Genomic DNA, 19796 nt, shown 5'->3' with positions numbered 1-19796 from the left:
GAGGGACAGGGCTGGCCTTGGTCATTGCTTGGCTACTGCTGCCCCATCTTCAACATAGTTTCAGGGGCTGATAGGAGCAGTTGACAGAGGCAGGTCTTGGGCATAGTGACACCATCTGGTTCCTTTTTAGTGTGTACTGGGACTACGCCTTGGTGGTGCCCTTCAGTCAGATCGTCTGCGTCCACTGCCACCAGCAAAGTGAGTCTGCTTGTCTAAGGCACAGAGGTGGGACGACACCTCTTTCTTTTGTGCACTGTGCATGGGGCCTGTTAGACTTCTGTGTCCCTCCTAATGGCCTTATTTTGCAGTGTCAGGAATCAGGGCATTGTGTGTGCTAAGCATGTGTTCTATTACTGAGGCACACTCCCAGCCTGCTCTTTTTATTATTTTTTTCTTTTTTTTTTTCTTTTTTCTTTTTTCTTTTTTTTTTTTTCGGAGCTGGGGACCGAACCCAGGGCCTTGCGCTTGCTAGGCAAGCGCTCTACCACTGAGCTAAATCCCCAACCTTTATTATTATTTTTAAATTATTTTTAAAATTTTTTATAGCCAAGCAATCAGTGCTGGTGCACACCTTTAATTCTAGCACTCAGGAGGCAGAGGTAGGCAAATCTCTGAGTTGAGGGCCCAGGACAGTCAGGGCTACACAGAGAAACCCTGTCTCGAAAATAACAAACAAAAAATTTTGTGTATGGTTGTTTCACCTTCATGTATAACTATAGATAGATAGATAGATAGATAGATAGATAGATAGATAGATAGATAGATATAGATAGAGAGATGTATGTATGTGTGTGTGTATGTATGTATGTATGTATGTATGTGTATGTATATGTGTATGTATGTTTTGGCCCAGGTAAGCCTCAGAACTAGAACTGCTGAGAGTTGTGAGCTGCTGTCTGGGCGCTGGGAACTGAACCTGGGTCCTCTGCAAGAGCAACAAGGGCTCTAACAGCCGAGACAAACTTCCCAGCTTCATTTTTTTTTTCGTTTATTTAGACTATGTGTGTAAGCACATTCACTCCTGCACTGCAGTACACATGGAGACCTCAGGACAGTTTGCCAGAGTCACTTCTCTCCTTCCAACATGTGGGTTCCAGGAATGGGAATGAAACTCAAATCCTTAGGCTCTGCAGTAGTCACTTTAGCCTGCTGAGCTGTCTTGCCAGCCCTCCATTGTTCCTGTCAACGAAGCATCCAAGGCCTATTCTAGCCTGTCTGCCCTCCTTCCTAGCCTGGGAAATCTCACCTGTTGGGCCAGGGTGATGGGTCGGGTGGTCTCAAAATGGGCCCCAGCCTCACTCGTGGGCATTCACCCCCACCAGAGAGCGGTGGCACGCTTGTGCTGGTGAGCCAGGATGGCATCCAGAGGCCGCCACTACACTTCCCACAGGGAGGACACCTGCTGTCCTTCCTGTCATGTCTGGAGAATGGGCTGCTGCCTCGTGGACAGCTTGAGCCCCCGCTGTGGACCCAGCAGGGAAAGGTATCTTGGCTGGGGAGGCTCTGGGTGCAGGGCTGGGTGAAGGAAGCCTCCTCTCTTCCTTTCTACACAGAGTTCTGAGAAAAAGCCCTGGGTGGGACTGCGCACTGAGCAGCCTGACAATTTGCTTCCTCTGCAGGGCAAGGTTTTCCCCAAGCTACGGAAACGCAGCAGCATTCGGTCCATTGATGCGGAGGAGCTTGGTGTTGGACGGGCAACAGACTATGTGTTCCGGATCATCTACCCTGGACATAGGCATGAGCACAGTGAGTGTCCTCGTATCCCCTGTGAAGGACGCTCGGGGCGTGTGAGAGCACTGTGTCATCTGAGTCAGGCAGGCCCACTGGCCAGGCCAGCTGGAGACAAGAGGGTCATCACTTAACAGCCCCCCCACTGAAGCTTTCACTCACAGATTTCACCTAGATGTCATCCCTCCAGGTCACCCTGATCCAGCTCAGGGGACCCAAGGATCACTACCCACGTATTTTAGTACTGTTTCATGCCATGATGCAGGAAAGGGAAGCCAGAAATATCAACAGAAGGTGGGGAACTTTCCATTCCTCTTCAGCCTAGAATAAAACTCTCCTCCCGGCTTCAGTCCACATCCAACCTCGACCTGTGCCTGGGCACAGGAGCTGCGCTTCTTGAACAGTGCAGGTTCACTTCCAGAGCCAAGGTCCTCCTCAAGCCAGCCTCTGACACAGAGCATCCTCTGAAGAGGACACCTGAAGCTTGCTTGTTGAGGGCTGTGGCCTGAGGCATCTGGGCGTCAGGGTGGGGGTGGGGTGGGACCTGATCAAGAAATATCTGCTCTTTCTGCTCAATGCTGCTGTTACCCATGGGATTCTCTGCACTAGACTTGCATTTCTGGACATTTAGTCAGGGAATCTGCCAGTCCACAGTGATCACTGCCAACCCGACCACCTCCCTGCATTGCCTAACTTGTGCCAAAAAGTTAACCACAGTGTGTCTTGCTGATGGGCGGGTGACCCCAGCTGTACACCGAAGCCACAGCACAAGTGATCCAAATAGGCTCGGAGGACCTTGCTCTGTTCCTCTCAGATGTTCCAGATAAGAGGCAGCTACAGGCAGAATGCTGTAGACCTGCATTTCACCTCAGACTTTGCTAGGTTTCAACTTGGAGCCTACATTCCCCCTTCTTCAGCCTGTGACATGTTCCATTCTGCTCACATCACTGTAAGGACCTCTCCCTCCCTAGAGGGTGAGGCAGGCACCGAGAGCTACAGCTCAGCTAAGTGACTCCTGCCTCTCCAGGTGGCTCTGAGAGGGCCCTGGAAGAAGGTTGAATTTATACTCCTAAAATGAGGGCTTGAGGTCATCTTTAGGTTAAATGCAGCCCAACTATGACAGAAGCTAAATAAAAATTTAGATCTATTTTAGATCCATCTGGCCAGAGTCCCAACTAGCCTTAGTCAGAGTTGGTCTCCTAGACACACACACACACACACACACACACACACACACACACCCCTTCCATCCTCTCCTAATAACCACAGAAGGTTCTTAGCCCGCACCCTACCATCCCCCACCCCATACCCTCTATACCTTGCAGGTTCAAGGTGATCTCAGTCTCCATGCCACTCACCTCAAGGAGGGCAGTTGGTCTCTCCTGCTCAGGGACTAGGGTCCTCATGCCTCTGCCTCTCTCGCTATTCTCTTTGAGCAGTCACTATTAACTACCACCACCTAGCGGCCAGCCGAGCGGCCTCGGTGGACGATGATGAGGAAGAGGAGGATAAACTACACGCGATGCTCTCAATGATCTGCTCGCGGAACCTCACAGCTCCCAATCCGATGAAAGGTTTTTATCCCTCCCCATCCCTGACTCACCTCATCCTCCACCCTACCCCCCTGGGCCCACTTGCCACCCACTGCAGGGGCTCAAACAGCAGTGTTGGCATTAGGGGACTTACACGCAGGGCCATTTCCTTCTGTCAGAGGCAGATCAGTGAGGACACAAGGAGTCCAGCAAGAAGAGGGAATGTATAGAGTAAATGGCTCTGAATGAGGAGAGGGGCTTTATGCTGAGAGAAAGAGAGCCACTGGAGGAGGGCTGGCTATCTGATGGCCTCTTGGGGACCAGAATGGCTCTCAGAGCCTCTCCCTATTCCTGCCAGTCACGTTACAAATGCCAAGCAGTGGTCTCTTTCATTCTCTCTGCTGACAGGAAAGCCAGCCTGCAGCCTTGTGCTTCTGACTATGACTTAAGATGGGGCAGAGGTGGGGCTGGACAGAGGTGAGGGATAAGAGTCCCCAGGAGAAGAGATTCCAACCATTGATCGTCCCGTGTGTGAGGGTGTAGTATATGACCTGGCACTTTGGCATGAAGCTAGAAATACTTACCACAGAGTATCCAGGAACTGGTCTAGGCTCCCAGCAGCAACATGGATTCCTGCCCCACGTGCCCCTGGTTTACTGTGTGGTTGGGCAAGTATTTTAGTATCTCCAGACTTGGTTTTCTCGCTGGTGTCAGTGCTGTGCCAGTGGTGTTACCCAAGTGTCCCAAACTCTAGGACCTCAACTTCCATGGTGTCTGGGATTGCCTTCCCTGGAGACCACATAGGATGGTAGTAACTGCCCCTCAGCATGCCTCTGCCCACCGAATTCTTTTTTAACATAGAGCTGTCTCCAAGAGAAGGAGCCCCACTCTTTGGAGAAACATCAACCAGGGGCCTTATGAGGGCTAGAGGAGGGGCTTCAGGAAAGGCTGGACAGAGACACTGAGGCTCAACTAGCTCCTAGATGCTAGGAAATTTTCTTGTCCCCACCATTTCCATGCCACAGAGTTTTAATTGGTTCTTGCTTTTTCAAAGGGAGTCTAATACATTATACTCCTTACCGAGATGCTGTTCACTCTGCCTCTCTTCTGACACTTCTATAGAGTTCTGCTAAGGGCACAGCAAGTGTCCTAGGCAAGTCACTCAGCTTGTAATGACTCTCCTACTCCTGCCAGCCAGGCCTGTGGCTCAGAACACCCATCAGGAACTCTGTCGCTGCTCCCCTTCCTGCCACAGTTCTGCCTTCCTCTCCAGTCCCGTAGGCCGTGGATTACCCTACTTTTTAAGTTATGGACACATACTTGCCATCTAGCTGTTTATACTGTAGACTTGCACAACACTGTTTACAGGTTAACTGACTTTGAGTTATGTGGGAAGGTTGAACTCATTGCCCCTCAAACTGGCATCTTGGCAGTAGAAAGGCCACTGACTGCTGGGTGGAATGGCACACACACGTATAATTCCAGCACTTTGGAGGTAGAAGGAGGAAGGTCAGAAGGTCAGCCTTAGCTACATAGGGAGTTTGAAGCTAGCCCAGGAAACCTGAGATTTCAGAAGAAAAAAGAAAGCACACTAGCTAGTATTAGGACTGAGGCCTCTAAATCAGTCCTCGTCCAGGTCCATGGGGTCCAGAGGCCTTGGAAGTAGTTCGGATATCCTTTTGTAGAGTTTGGGGATTAGACCAGTCCACTGCATAGCCCCTGTAACCCCAGTACTTGGGGAAGGGGTACAGGTGTGAGAAGAAAATCTGGAGAGAAGTGGAGAGTAGGCATGGGGGTGGGAGCTCCCCCGTGCACTCCAGTCCATAATGACAACACTGCCATTGCTTTGTCAGGCCTGCAACATGCTTGACTTGTGCATGTAATTAAGTGGCGGGGTGTCCAGGTCTCTTCCTTCCCCTCTCCGTTTCCTGCTGCCCCCCCACAGAGCAGAGATGCTGTTCACTCTAATTCTGCTCCAGGCCAGGCACCTTTCACTCGGAGTCCTAGGAGCTGTGTAGTTCACCCACCTTGATTGCTTGCTTTATACTTTCCTCCTGCTCAGAGGAGAGAGTCAGAGTCAAAGCTGACCCAGCAGACCCCTGTCCAGCCTGCTGCCTCACCAGTCACTCATCCAGTCACTCCAGAGCTCCAGCTGCCTACGCTGGGCTGTCACAGTGTAGAGAGTGTGCAGTGCTGGCTGGTTCAGCTCCTTCCTGGAGAATTAAGGTGAAGAGCATTGACCCAGGATATGTGCCTTGGTTGGGCCCAACTTTCTGGGCATGAGCTTGTTTCCCTCTGTGCCCATCCTCCACCCCCTGCACCTGTTACCATCCCTGCCTGCTGCCTGCTGCCTGCCTGGCTGGGCTGACTCCTCCCCACCCACCTCTAGCCCCTCCCCTGGCTCCTCCCACACCTGGCCTCCTGCCTGCTGCAGGGGCTAGAGAAGGCGCCAAACCTCCCCGGCCTGCACTTCCCCTCTCTCGCTGCTCCCAGAGTCTTCAGCATGGCTTGCACCCCTCACTCCCAGAGCCGCAGCCCCTACCAAACATATTCCCTTAATTTACCTCCTGGTGGAGCTGAAGGTCCAGATACTGACACAATCCTACCCACAGGTCTGGGGGGGACAAGGCAGGGCAGCCCTTGAGGGGACTAGAGGGAAATCAGCTCAGCCCTCACCACCAAGGCACACCCAGAGCTGGAGTCTGGCTCACTAAAAACACCAGGCCTTGGCCTCCAGACTGGGGAGTCAGGGTCTCTTGCTAGATTTACCCAGAAATCCACTGCTGAAGACCTTGGCACACTCAGCTCTCATTGTTCTTCACTCTTTCTGCTCCCCAACTTCCTGACACTACTGAGCCCTTCACTGCATCTCTCTGTGGCTCCTGGACGAAGTCCTCCTTGAACAGTGTTCTGCCAGTGTAGACCCTAGAAACTCTAAAGAATCTTGCCTCACTTCTAATTAGGTCATAGGGATGGCTGGGACAGCCTCATCTCCAGGAGTACAGACATGTCCACCGGTCTGTCTTCTGATGCCGCACTTTGGCATGGACACCTATGACTGGTGGATTGGATCGTGGCGCTGTGTGCCCAGACAGCACTTCCAGCCTCCAGCCATGGGAAGCTCCCTCCATTCTCGCTCACACAAGAGCTACCATTGCTAAGTAGGCAGGCTTCAGGATGTCTGGTTTGGGCAGGAAGCACTGTTCCTGATCTTGGAAAGGCCAAGGCGAGTGAGACATAGCTTGAGGCACCCTCAAGGATCTTGATCATTTCTGTCGGGCTTCCACACACGTTCCTGAGTGTCTCAGAAAGAAGCAGGCTGAGAGCCTTTACAGCCCAGGCTAACTGGCAGTGTTCTGGGGAGCAGAGGCCTTTGTTCTTCTTCCCTCTAGTGAAGCATGTGTTCTCTGGCACTGATGGAGGTGGGCAGACGAATCTCCCACAACTCACATGGGAAGGCTGTCATCTTCTCCAGGCTCAGGGGAAGCTGGGCAGTGTCAGGCACCCTCTCACTCTCCATCTCTGGGTTCTCGTTCAGGCAGGCACTACCCTAGGAATTTCCACCAATGTGACTTCATCTGCAGCTCTGGGCAGAGACGGGCATGCTGCAGGGCACTTGGGGGAGAAAGCCTGTGCAGGCCTTAACCTCGGCCCCTTCCTGCCCTCAGATGCCGGCGACATGATTGAGATGCAGGGTTTTGGACCCAGCCTGACTGCCTGGCACCTGGAGCCTCTGTGTAGCCAGGGCTCCTCCTGTCTTTCCTGCCCCTCCAGCAGCTCCCCATATGCACCCCCCAGTCATTGCAGCTGCACTCCTGACAGGTGAGTGGGAAGACAGGAGCTAGCCTCCTGTTAACGCATCTGCCCACGTGTGCCCTTCTGTCCTTACAGGCTGTGCCACTGGCATGACAGCATTGCCTCTTTAAACTGGACAGATCTGGATTCCAATCTCATTTATGCTACCTAATTACTTCAGCAAATTGTTGAGTGCCTGTGAGCCTCTGTCTTCCCTTTTTGTTGTGTTTGAGACAGGGTTTCACCATGTAGCTCTGGCTGGCTTGGAACTCTCTATGTAGACCAGGTGAGCCTCCCACTCACAGAGAGCTGACTGTCTCTGCCTCCCAAGTGCCGGGATTAAAAGCCTGGCACTTCTGTGTTCCTAAACCTCAGTTTTCTCCCCCTGCAAAATGGGGTGATACCACCTCCTTTCTTATGGCAGGTGAGGACCATGTGAATGCCCAGAGTTGTGCTTCCACATAATAGATAACAAGACTCTGCTCACATTCCCATTACACTGTAGTCCCACTGTCAGGCTGCGTGTCTGGGAACACTTAGTACTACCATGTATGGAGGCAACATGGGAACAGTTGGCTCTCTCCTTCACCTGGCACTTCATTTTTAACCTGCTATTTCTGCTGATCCTGAAGTGTCTCCATTTATACATAAAGAAATCAAGATCCACTGTAGCAAAGTTAAAGCCGGGCCCCCAACAGCAGCATCAAGGATGACTGGCAGGGTGGGGACACTATTGTACTGCTAAGCTATATACTTCCCCCTCTCCACACAGCCCCCAGCATCTTGCCTGTCTCCTCACTCTGAAGCTACAGTGTCAGCCCTTCTTGCCAGTGGGCTACAATCCTTCCCCCTCTGAGCCAGGATGTTTCCACAGGTTGCCCCTCAGGCTGCTGTGTGAGAGCATGAAGAGGCAGATAGTGTCCCGGGCCTTCTATGGCTGTGAGTGTTGGTGAGGTGGGTTCTGAGGGGCTGGGGGTGGGGAAGCACCTCAGTCACAGCCTCCTCCTTGCCCACTGTAGGGCTAGCCTACTGTCGCCACCTGTCCACAGTGAGGACACACCTGTCTGCACTGGTGCACCACAACATTATTCCACCGGACAGGCCCCCGGGGGCCTCAGGGGGTCTTACCAAGGATGTGTGGAGCAAGTATCAGAAGGACAAAAAGGTGCAAATGGGCCTCCAAGGCAGAGGCCATGGGTGGGACTTGGGAGGCAAAGGTGATACACAGTGGCCTGCAGTAAACTGGATGTTCATTTGCCGTAAAACACAGTAGGGAGTTGGGTAGACAAACTAGACTGATGCCATGGCTGACCTGCATCATAGACGTATGGCTGAGTCCCATCTGCATGGGAAGGGACTGGGCCGGGAACCCAATATTCCATATTGATCTGAGAACTGACAGATCTTTGCCTGTTAGAGCTCTCTTCCCTGCCCTGTGAGGAAGGGGATATGGCAAGATCTCTTAGAGCTGTAACCAGGGAACAAGAGGCAATGGCTGCCCGAGCAGGGTATGCCCAGTCTCAATAAAGCCACTGAAGCCAGGCTTAGCTGTCCCTGGGATGTGCTGGGATGTGGCTTGGCTGCCAGGTCACAGTAATGTGTATGGTCTTTACCCTCTGGCTCGCTCAGAACTACAAGGAGCTGGAGCTGCTTCGGCAGGTGTACTATGGGGGTGTGGAACATGAGATTCGCAAGGACGTCTGGCCCTTCCTGCTTGGCCACTACAAGTTTGGCATGAGCAAGAAGGAGATGGAGCAGGTAAGGGAGCCTGCTTCTACATAGCCAAGGAAGTAGCCGCTGGATAATGACTCTGGGCAGGGGGAGGGGTTGGAACCCTTAGCCCCTCCTAGCTAGAAACAGAGAAGACAGTAGCAGAGCAGCCTCCTGGTCCTCACCTGAGGAGTTTAGCCCTCTCACCTTGAATCCCCTCTAAGCTGAAGTTCCAGTGCTGGGCTGGCTTTGAGGTGCCCTCCCCTCAGGGTCATGGTGTGCTCTGTGCAGGTGGATGCAGCAGTGGCAGCCAGGTACCAGCAGGTGCTGGCAGAGTGGAAGGCCTGCGAGGTAGTGGTGAGGCAGCGGGAGCGGGAGGCTCACCCAGCCACGCTCACCAAGTTCTCCTCGGGCAGCAGCATCGATAGCCACGTACAGCGCCTTGTGCACCGGGATTCCACCATCAGCAATGATGTGAGCCGGATTTGTGGAGGGCTGGGGAAGGCAGGGGAATGCTGGGGGACTCACCCATCTTGTAGGCACAGGGGTCCCAAGCATGGGGCCAGCCCACAATCCTGGTAATTGGGTCCTGGACAGAGGCTTCATGTGTTAGTGTCTGAAAACGTCAGTTGAAGAATGGGCAATGTCTGATACCTTCACATAAAAACAAGTCACTGCTTCGTGCCGGGTTTCAAAGGAACAGTAGAGGAAAATGGATCTTTAGGGAAACCTCTCCTGTGTAGAGCGCATGTGAGGTAGTCACAGGCTACCGTGGGTCCCAGTACTGCCCGGTGAGATCAGTGTCTCTGAGCAAGATTGTCTAATGTCTGGCCCCAGTTTCCAAACGTCTCCAGCTCCGTGCCTCTTGATTCAAGAGGCTTCATGGAAAGAAAGCTGTTGGCCAAAAACTAGAGGCACGCCATTGGAGAGAAGGCCACTGCTTTCTACTGGCAGGACCCTCTGCAGTCTTCTGTCACCTTGTGTAAGCGACTGCAGAGGTACATAGGGCACTGCTGGAGGGCTCTTCCTGAGCCACTCTGCCTTGATGATGGAGGCGGAGGCGGCTGCAGCTCTGGCCACCTGCTGCTTCCCCCACATACACCTGGGTTTGTTTGGGTTTGGTTTTGCTTTTCCTTCCTGTCCTGCCCTTCGCCAGGCCTGCCTATCTTACTGTGCAAGTGCTGGGTTATGGGCACACACTGTTTCTATCCTTGTGTTTGCTTAGTTTTGAAGCAGGGTCTCTCTCACTTTGTAGTTCTGAAACTTGCTATGTAGACCATGACCTCGAACTCACAGAGATCCAACTGCCTCTGTTTCCCAAATATTAGTATTAAAGTTGTGTACAATCATGCCCAGCCCACAAGTGGTTTTCTTTTAAAGATTTATTTTTTATGTGTATGAGAATTTTGTCCACATGTATTGTCACTGCAGCACATGTGCCTGCTGCCCGTGAAGGTCAGAAGAGGGTATCAGGATTCCTTAGAATTGGAGTCACGGATACTGGAAACCTACCCAGGTTCTCTCTGAAGAGCAACAAGTGCTCTTAACCTCTAAGCCTTTCCCCAGCCCCCACTTTGTGTATATCCCACCCCCCCTCCAAAATAGTTTCTTTCTGAAATATAATGACAGATAAGCATAAGGTTGCCATGGTGAAGCCCATCATTTTGTATAATAAACTACCATTAAAATCTAAAGGCCAGGCTTAGTGTCTCACATCTGAAATCCCAGTGTCCTAGACGGAGAAGTGGGAGGATCAGGAATTCCTTAGCTACATAGCAGAGCCAGAGCCAGACTTGGCTATGTTAGTTCCTATTTCAAAGAAAAAGAAAGAAAAGGCCTCTTTAGTTAGACAAAGCTTGATGTTGATACTTTACTAATCATGAATGTTAACAGAAAATATACTGCAGCCAGAGATGACCGAACTGAGCACTCCAGAGCACCGGCTGCTCTTCTAGGTTCCTGGGTTCAATTCCCAGTGCCCACATGGTCACTCATAACCAGTCGGTAACTCCAGTTCCAGGATACACCATGCCCTCTTCTGACCTCCACAAGCCCTGCATGTGTGTGATACACAGACATAAATGCAGGCAAAACACCCATATATATAAAATAAAAATATTCTCTTTAAAAGTGTCTAAGGGGCTGGGGATTTAGCTCAGTGGTAGAGCGCTTACCTAGGAAGCGCAAGGCCCTGGGTTCGGTCCCCAGCTCCGAAAAAAAAAGAACCAAAAAAAAAAAAAAAAAGTGTCTAACTAAAAGACACATTGTCCCTCCCCGTGAGCTCTGTTCCTCATCCCTAGCTTTTGTAGACACCTGAGTCTAGGACAGGAGAGGGCCAGCTCAGCAGGTAAAGGTAGTTTCTGCCCAAGTTGGATGACCTTAGTTGGATCCCAAAATCCACTCACAGGTGAAGAGAAACTTACCGCACAAACGTGTCCTGTGGCCTTGTGTGCTCTTTGGCACGTATATTACCAACAACCCCCTCCCAGGGCCACAGAGTTCCACAAGCATGGCTTAACTCCGTTTTTCAGACTTCTTACCCAGAGTGAAAACTTGTAGCATCATTTTCTTTTAAAGATTATTTCATGTATGTGAGCACACTGTCGCTGTCTTCAGACACGTCAGAAGAGGACATCAGATACCATTACAGATGGTTGTAAGTCACCATGTGGTTACTGGGAATTGAACTCAGGACCTCTGGAAGAGCAGTCAGTGTTCTTAACCACTGAGCCATCTCTCCAGCCCTTGTAGCATCATTTTGACTACTGGGTCCAGTTAGAAAAAGAAAAGATTGAGTGTGTGGGTATGACCTCTCCCCTGGGGCTTGTTAGTAATGGTGGGTTCTATACATTGTTTCCTTCTGTGCTTTGTCTGAAGACTAACACCACTGACTTGGTAGCTGCCAAAACACTAGGGCAGGTCTCCTGGACTCCTCTGTGACTTGTAGAATGGCACTGAGCTCTAACTGGCGACCAAGAGTTGAGGCCTAGAGGTTATAGGGCCTAGGGGCTAGAGACGGCTCAACTATTAAGATCACATACTGCTTTTTGCAAAGTTCAGTTCCCAGTGGCTCTGGCCTTAGTAGGTCCCTGCACTCACGTTCATTCACCAAATGCAGATGTAACTAAAAATAAATAAGAATCCTTTAAAAACCATGGATGGTGATGATGCATATCTTTAATCCCAGTACTCAGGAGGCAGAGGCAAATGGGTCTCTGAGTTTGAGGCCAGCCGGGCTACAGAGTGAGTTCCAGGACAACCAGGTCTACACAGAGAAACCCTGTCTTGGGAAAAACAAAACCAAGCAGGGGCCTCTGCTCCCTTTCTATAGCAGTGTCCTGGAGCTTCGGAGTACACTGCATGGGCCCAGCCTGCCTGGGGTTTTGCCCAAAGCCTTGTTCTTCCCTTGGTTGGCTAAGTCAGAAGCCAGTTTGGTGCCCAGGAGCTTCCGGGTTGGGAGTTGGGGGGTGGGGGGAGTGTGAAGAAAATCCTTCTTCCCAGCACCATTCTAACCTGGGGACGATGATGGAGCCATCTCTTTACTCCCACCAGGTGTTTATCTCTGTGGATGATCTAGAGCCCCCTGGGCCTCAGGACCCTGAAGATTCCAAACCAAAGCAGGAACGGGAACCAGGAGCTGGGACTCCGGGCACGGCCGCTGCAGAGCAGCAGTCTGTGGAGTTTGAGTCTCCAGACTCCGGGCTGCCTTCCTCCCGCAACTACTCCGTGGCCTCAGGCATCCAGTCCAGCCTAGATGAGGCCCAGAGTGTGGGCTTTGAAGAAGATGGTGCTGGAGAAGAAGGCTCCGAAGAGCCAGCCACTGCAGCCCACACTTTCCTTGGACCCCACGATCCAGGCCAGGAGAAGCTTGCACCTGCCAGTGAGCTTGAAGGCGGGGAGGAGCTCACAGCTGTGTGTGCTGCCGCCTATACTGTACGTGGATGCCCCCTGATACTGCTGTCAGTGGCTCTGTGAGTCCTGACACTAAAATCTGGGGACTGACTGCAAGGGGAGGGAGGGTGGTGTGTCTATCCTGAAAGGACTTGCTTGATCATCACTAAGAGGCCTCTGTTCTCAGAATTCTGGGTCCTTGTTGGCTGAGTTTTCTTTGTTTGGGCATCATCTCCTGCCCTAGCCTGGGAAGGGCTGGCCAGCCTTACCTCTGAGGGACACCCCTTTTCCAGATAGAATTACTGGACACCGTGGCCTTAAATCTGCACCGCATAGACAAGGACGTGCAGAGGTGTGACCGCAACTACTGGTACTTCACGACCCCCAACCTTGAGAGGCTCAGAGACATCATGTGCAGGTGCCATTGGGGGCAAGCCGGGGGAGATTTGGGGACCCAGCCTGGGCCACGGGCTTTACCTGTTGTTCTGTGTCAGGTCTCCCTGCATCTTATGTGGAGTGCTGTCCCTACAGGGCCATTCCCCCACCCCACTGCAGATGTGTACCTGTTTTCACTCCACTGCCCTTCACATCAGACTATGGTGGCCTTTTGTTTCCCTCACTGTCCTCTTGTGAAGTGGCCTGGCCTGGGGACAAAGGCCGTGGGTAGTTCCCACTGCCTCAGGGGTAGAGCTACGTAACTGCTTCAGGAAATGGAAAGAAAGGCTGACTTGTAGGGAACAGAATGTTTTAGGGCCCACATTCATGGCAGTCCCCAAGAATGATTTGGCCACAACCACCATCCCTGCATTTCAGCTACGTGTGGGAGCATCTGGATATGGGTTACGTGCAGGGCATGTGTGATCTCCTGGCACCTCTCCTAGTCATCCTTGACAATGGTAAGGGATGGGGCGTGGGGCTTCCCAAAGCCAAACTGGGTTCAGGGTGACAAAATGGGAGAGTCCTAGAAGGGGTGAGACTATTAGCCAGTCTGCTCTCGGGGTGTCATGGGGGCCTCCTTCCCGTCTCCTCACAGACCAGCTGGCCTACAGCTGCTTCAGCCACCTCATGAAGAGGATGAGCCAGAACTTCCCCAATGGGGGTGCCATGGACACCCACTTTGCCAACATGCGTTCCCTCATCCAGGTAAGTGCTGCAGCTGTCTGTGGGGCTGGGCAGCGCTAGGCTTGCTCGCCAGCCAGAGGGAGGCTAGAGGTCGGGCCAGAAATGCCCTTTATGTGTAAACTTTTATTTCACATATTTATTTACCAAGGGGCTGGTCTTGAGTTTGCAGCAATCCTGCCTCCCCTCCTTGACTGCTGGGATATTGGCATGCACCACCAGCCATAGCTGAATTCCCTTCACTTTAAAAAAACAAGAAAACCATTGCTGCCAGGCACATGATCCTAATCCCAGCACTTAGGATTTAGAGACAGGCTGATCAGGACTGCTGTGAATCCAGGGTGCACCCGGCCTACGGTGGGAACCTGTCAAGTCAAAAGGACTGGAGAAACACCTTAGTCTAGGAGCTGAGTTTGATTCCAGTAGTTTTGTCTTGTTTTTAAAGCCACACAGTAGTTTATAGTCCTAGTGCCCCATGGGACAGAGGAGACGAGCGGACTCCCAGCGGCTTCGGCCAGGCAACCTACTTTCGTCCAAGGCCAGTGAAAGACCTCGTACTCAAAAAAAACGATAAAAGGCGGAGAGCAGCAGTGGATGACACCTGCAGCTGTCCCCTGGCCAGCACCCAGTGTGCCCACATGCCCCTGGTCAGCACACAGTGTGCCCACATGCAGGCACAAATATGCAAACACTGAATTGGGGCTTTCCAGAGGACCTGGGTTCACTTCCCAGCACCCACATGGCAGCTCACAGCTGTCTGGAACTCCAGTTCTAGGGGATCTGACACCTCACACAGACATACATGCAGGCAGAACCACTGCTTTAAACTAAAAATAAAGCATTAAAATGAATTGATTTAAATGTCTGAAGACAAAGCTCTAGTTCAGGTAAAGTGCTTGCCTACCCATGAAAAGCCCTGGGTTTCGCCCCCAGTAGCACACAGAAACAGTTACCTGTGTTACAAACTGAAAAGCAGTGTGTCCACATTCCTGAACCTGTTTTGGTGAGAAGTGAAGTTGGTGATTAAATCCAATGCCCAGAAACCGCAGTCGCTGCAGAAAGAATACAGCCGAGGGAGGGAGGGAGCAAATGAACAGGAATGGTGGGACAGACATGGCAGTGCAGTGGGGTGGTTGAGCGACCCTGGCTGAGGGTGGCACAGAAGCAGCTCAGGTCAGTGTCTCTCCCTCTCTCTCATGAGATCTTGGACTCAGAGCTATTTGAGCTGATGCACCAAAATGGAGACTATACCCACTTCTATTTCTGTTATCGCTGGTTCCTGCTGGATTTTAAAAGAGGTAAGAAGTGGGTGGGTCCGGGCATAATGGCATATGCCTACAATCCCAGTACTCCAGAGTACAGCAGGAAGGTTACTGGGAATTCAAGACCAGTCTCAGCTACATAGCAAGACCCTGTCCTTTTTTTTTTTGGATTTTTTTTTTATTTACATTTCAAATGTTATTCCCTTTCCCAGTTTCCCGGCCATAAGCCCCCTATCCTTTCCCCCTCCTCTCGGATCCTGTCTTTTTTTTTTTTTTTTTTTTTCTTTTCGGAGCTGGGGACCGAACTCAGGGCCTTGAGCTTGCTAGGCAAGCGCTCTACCACTGAGCTAAATCCCCAACCCTTTTTCTTTTCTTTTCTTTCTTTTTTTTTTTAAAGAGAGAGTGGGACATAGAACTGGGGTCAGGGAAACTGGAGAGCACTAAGTCAGCGTTGTAACTTTCACTGCATACCGTGTGACCCGCCCCTGGCCAGCCTGAGTCTAGTAAGGCTGCCTGGGTGCGCGCGCGTGCGCGCGCGCGTGCGTGCGCGCGCTCGCACGCTCCAGAGTCCACTCCATACCACTGCTCTGCTCATAGGCGATGGTCTTTGGAGCCTTATCCCAACTGTAGCTCCCCTGAGCATTAAAAATGCAGAGTGAGTGCCGCACAGAGTCTGCAGAAATATCCAAAGGAAGGGATGGGGTCTTGGTCTTGGATATGGATCCCCCATGCTGGAGCCAGGCTGAACTAGGCTGGTGCAGGAGGGAGAATCTAGCTGCTGGGCCGAGCCCATGTGCCTAGATGATTAAGTGCCAGCTCCTCACTGTCCCCAGAGCTGCTGTATGAGGAGGTGTTCGCAGTGTGGGAGGTGATCTGGGCGGCCAGGCACATCTCCTCAGAGCACTTTGTCCTGTTCATCGCCCTGGCCCTGGTGGAGGCCTACAGAGAGATTATCCGTGACAACAACATGGACTTCACTGACATCATCAAATTCTTCAATGGTATGAGCTGATCCAGCCATTCTGGCTGTGCCCTAGAGGGGAGCATGGGGCTCAAGTCCTGGATTGGGCAGAGTTGGAGGGTTCTCAAGAATTCTAGGATTACTTCCCCATAGCGGGGTTCAAGAGCACAGCGGGTAGAAACTAAGCAAGGGGTCAGCCAGAGGGCTCCTCTCAGCCTCCCCATAATTATCCATGTTTTCCCCAGAGCGGGCTGAGCGGCACGATGCTCAGGAGATCCTGCGGATTGCCCGGGACTTGGTCCACAAGGTGCAGATGCTCATAGACAACAAGTGAGGGCTGCAGGCGGCAAAGTGGAGAGCCTAGGTACCAGGCCCCTGAGCTCCAGCAGGGAGAGGCAGAGGTCATCATAGCCCAAACTGCCTCACTCCAATCCCTCACTCCCGCCAACCCCACCCACTCAGCTGTGTAACCTAACAAAGTGACTGTGAGTCTGGGATGTGAGTATGGGCAGTGCTGGCCCTGCAGGGCAAGTTGGGGTCAGGATACCTGCAGATCACAGCTGGGTGGGAGGGGTCGGCCTCAGGGAGACTGGCTGCCTTGGGGGACACCTTCTGTGTTCCCCTCAACCAACTTAGAATAGCCCCACTGCAGCCTCAGTCTGGACTGTTTCCAATGCCCCTTTCCAGTCAGCCTGGGGCCCTGTAGGGTTAGTGGGGTCTACAGTGGCCTGCACCTCATCTAGCAAGAGTTGCATAGGGCAGGGAGCTCTGTGCCATGTCTCTCCTGAAGCCTTTCGTGGCCTCAACTAGCTGCCTATTCAGGCATGCGTCCTAGGGGCAGGAGACCTTGGGTACCTTCCAGGCTCTCCTCAGACTCTGGGGCAGTCAGATGTGGGCCCTTGGTGAGAGTGGCCCACCTCAGCAGCACTGCCATAGCCTCTGGCCACCAGAGTAACCCCACGAACTCCCCACCCACTGCACAGTGACCCTCTCGTGTGTACAGTGTCACTCTCTGCACCCTGCCCTTGCTTTCTGCACTGGAAACCCCTAGGAGTGCACATAAGCAGCATACTCGCCCACTGTGTGGTACGGAGGGCAGTGGTCTCACTTGCTCTGCAGAACCACCCAGGGAGAGTGTAGGAAGACAGTCCTGTCACAACCTCCCTCCAAGGACAGGCCTGTGAGTTTTGGGATACCCATTACCTGTTTCAGACATCTATGAATTCCTGGGACTGAGGGATGTGGGAATGCCTGGATAGTCCTAGTTCATCCCCAGTGAGAGGCAAGGCCAGCTCCACTTTTCACGTGCTTCAGAGTGCTGAGAAGCCTGGAAACCCAGAGGGCCCTTGGAAGAGTTTACAGGGTTGTCAACAAAGGTCCAGCCCTTGACCTAAGGTCTAGGCATGTTGCTTGTTTCTTCCGTCACCCCCACATTCCCACCATCTGAGCACATGCAAGCCAAGTCTGGGACCTGGAGCCCACACCTTGCCTGGCTCCTGCCTAGAAGTCACCAAGGTCCACAGACTTGCTGCAGTTGAAAAACACAAGAAAGAACCAGCCGCATTCTGCATATAGCACAGCCTTCCCTGCCCTCCCCTTACCCCTGGGTACTGCACAGCCTGTGTGGGGCCAGCCTACCCCATTACCCACCCTGTTCCTGATTCCTCGGCCTCCACCAAGCATGGGCGGCCAATGTGTGTCTGCTGTAGTGACCCTGGTTTTGTGAGGAGCAGAATGTATGGGGTTTTTGGTTTTGTTTTTGTTTGTTCGTTTGGTTTTGTTTTGCTCAGAAATTATACTCTTAAATGTAACAGACCAATAAAATGCATTTGGCAATGCCCGAGGCTCTGATGGCTACTTGTGGGACTGGTTGGACTCAGTTCTGCTCATGTGTTAGATAGTTTTGTGCATTCCAGCATCCAACAGTAAAGGGTGACAGCTTTAAAAAAACAAAAACAAACAACAAAAATTAAAAAAAAGAATGATGTAAGAGAACCAAAGTTTTTCCTAGAGAAGGGCCTCCAGTTTGGGGCTCCATGGCACGGGGGCTAGTTAGGAAGTCAGGTACCCAATATACCAGTGGCCTTATCCCAGAACCAAGGTCTTAAATTGGGTTGACTAGGGCTGGACTAGATGGCTCAGAGGTTAAGAGCACTGTCTGCTCTTCCAGAGGTCTTGAGTTCAATTCCCAGCAACCACATGGTGGCTCACAACCACCTATAATCAGGTCTGGTGCCCTCTTCTGGCCTGTAGTTGCATACACGCAGGCAGAAAGCTGTATGATGTATACACAATAAATAAATGCTTAAAAAAAAATTGGGTTGACTAGTAGGGCCTCTAGCCTATAGTTGAGAGTAAGTTCTTAGCCTCTTCTGTCCCCCAGTTAACCCCCCACCGCAGCCAGGTTATCAAAGCGAGGAGTAACGTTAGTGAGGAATGACATGAGACTCCAGCTCTCAGCCACCAGAAGACCTGCCCTTTGAGCCCCCTCACTACCACTGAGCATGCCTCTGAGACACCTGGATCGGTGTGGGGGAAGCAGCTAGAGGGTACAGCTGCTGTGGGGGTATGGAAAGGGCCTGCTTGTAATTTCATCTTGCCTTTCCCTACCCCAGTGCTTCTGATCATATCTTTAACAGCCCTGTAACTCCTGCTTTCTGAACCCTAGGGTCCATGACCAGTTTCTTTCTTTCTTTTTTTTTTTTTTTTTTCCGGAGCTGGGGACCGAACCCAGGGCCTTGCGCTTCCTAGGAAAGCGCTCTACCACTGAGCTAAATCCCCAACCCCACCATGACCAGTTTCTTAAAAGCTGAGTGTTCTAGTCTACAGCCCTAGCAGTCTGGCACCAGCTAAAACAGAATATAGACTAATGACCAGGGCTGGCCAGGGAAACTGAGACACATGAAGCTTGTATAAGGGGACTTGGTAAACCCTCTAGGAAAACAGTTCCCCTGTCCTGCCTGCAGTGGGTTCTGTAGCCTGGGTGACTGTGAATCCTCCTGTGTCCACATTCACCAAAGGTCTGGGCAATCAACCTGAGAGTAATCTGGCTCTTTCATAACCTACCCTACTTGCCCTCCCTGCTCAACATGTTAACTGGCTATGTAGTCACTACAGGGGATCCCATAGCCAAAAGGTGTCTCCAGAGGGTTGGGCTAGCCTTCTGGTACGTTGGCCTTCATGGACACAGCCTTGTTCGTGAGTATTCTTTTTTTTTTTTCCGGAGCTGGGGACCGAACCCAGGGCCTTGCGCTTCCTAGGTAAGCACTCTACCACTGAGCTAAATCCCCAGCAGGAGCTCTGAGCACAGAGAAGAAAATGGTTTGTTGCTCATCCTGAAGATGCAACCCCAGGGCAGGGGCTTCCTATTTGCAGTGCTAGGTACAGTACCAAGACTGAGTGAGTGAGCACTCTCCAAGCATTAGTAACCCTCGCCTTTAACCTGCTGCACCAGTAGACAGGACCAAGCTCTTCCTGTTGCCACCAGCAGAGAGCGCTCACATCTCATGAGTCAGAAGGGCTGATGTGGGAGATTGGAACGGACACTTCAGTGGCCCTCCAAAAGAGAAGAGTCCAGGCTATTTATGGCCAGCATTTCTTTCCTGAGGATAATGACCCCCCCAACTCCTACAAAAGGGGGTTATATACAAACAGAAAGCACCTACCTAATCCACATCAGATAACTAACAGGATCTTTGATCTTGTTCCCCACCACTCGCCTCCAAGACAGCCCTGCCCAGCCAGAGCTGCTTGGTCATTAGTCCTCTGTGCCCAGCTGAGGTCTCCTTTCTAGATCCT

At 51.9% G+C, this 19796-nt stretch overlaps 1 protein-coding gene across 5 annotated transcripts in view; it reads left to right on the top strand.

Moving 5' to 3' along the window:
- Sgsm2 (small G protein signaling modulator 2) overlaps positions 1-17838 on the top strand; it is a 42222-nt gene extending 24384 nt beyond the window's left edge. The window contains 16 exon segments of one of the 5 annotated variants that reach the window (NM_001440116.1): positions 131-198; positions 1323-1483; positions 1620-1746; positions 3168-3302; positions 6929-7082; positions 7930-7994; positions 8075-8220; positions 8685-8813; positions 9057-9239; positions 12318-12698; positions 12950-13074; positions 13470-13552; positions 13690-13799; positions 14977-15073; positions 15871-16038; positions 16244-17838. In NM_001440116.1, the coding sequence (NP_001427045.1) occupies positions 131-198; positions 1323-1483; positions 1620-1746; positions 3168-3302; positions 6929-7082; positions 7930-7994; positions 8075-8220; positions 8685-8813; positions 9057-9239; positions 12318-12698; positions 12950-13074; positions 13470-13552; positions 13690-13799; positions 14977-15073; positions 15871-16038; positions 16244-16332 (2221 nt within the window). In that variant the 3' untranslated portion in view covers positions 16333-17838. 5 annotated transcript variants of the gene reach the window in all.
- Positions 17839-19796: the final 1958 nt, after the last annotated feature.

This window comes from Rattus norvegicus, chromosome 10 (assembly GCF_021556685.1).
Source record: "Rattus norvegicus strain SHRSP/BbbUtx chromosome 10, alternate assembly SHRSP_T2T, whole genome shotgun sequence".
Taxonomy (NCBI): domain Eukaryota; kingdom Metazoa; phylum Chordata; class Mammalia; order Rodentia; family Muridae; genus Rattus; species Rattus norvegicus.
Note: the sequence above shows the minus strand (reverse complement) of the source record. Positions and strands in the feature narration are given on the sequence as shown.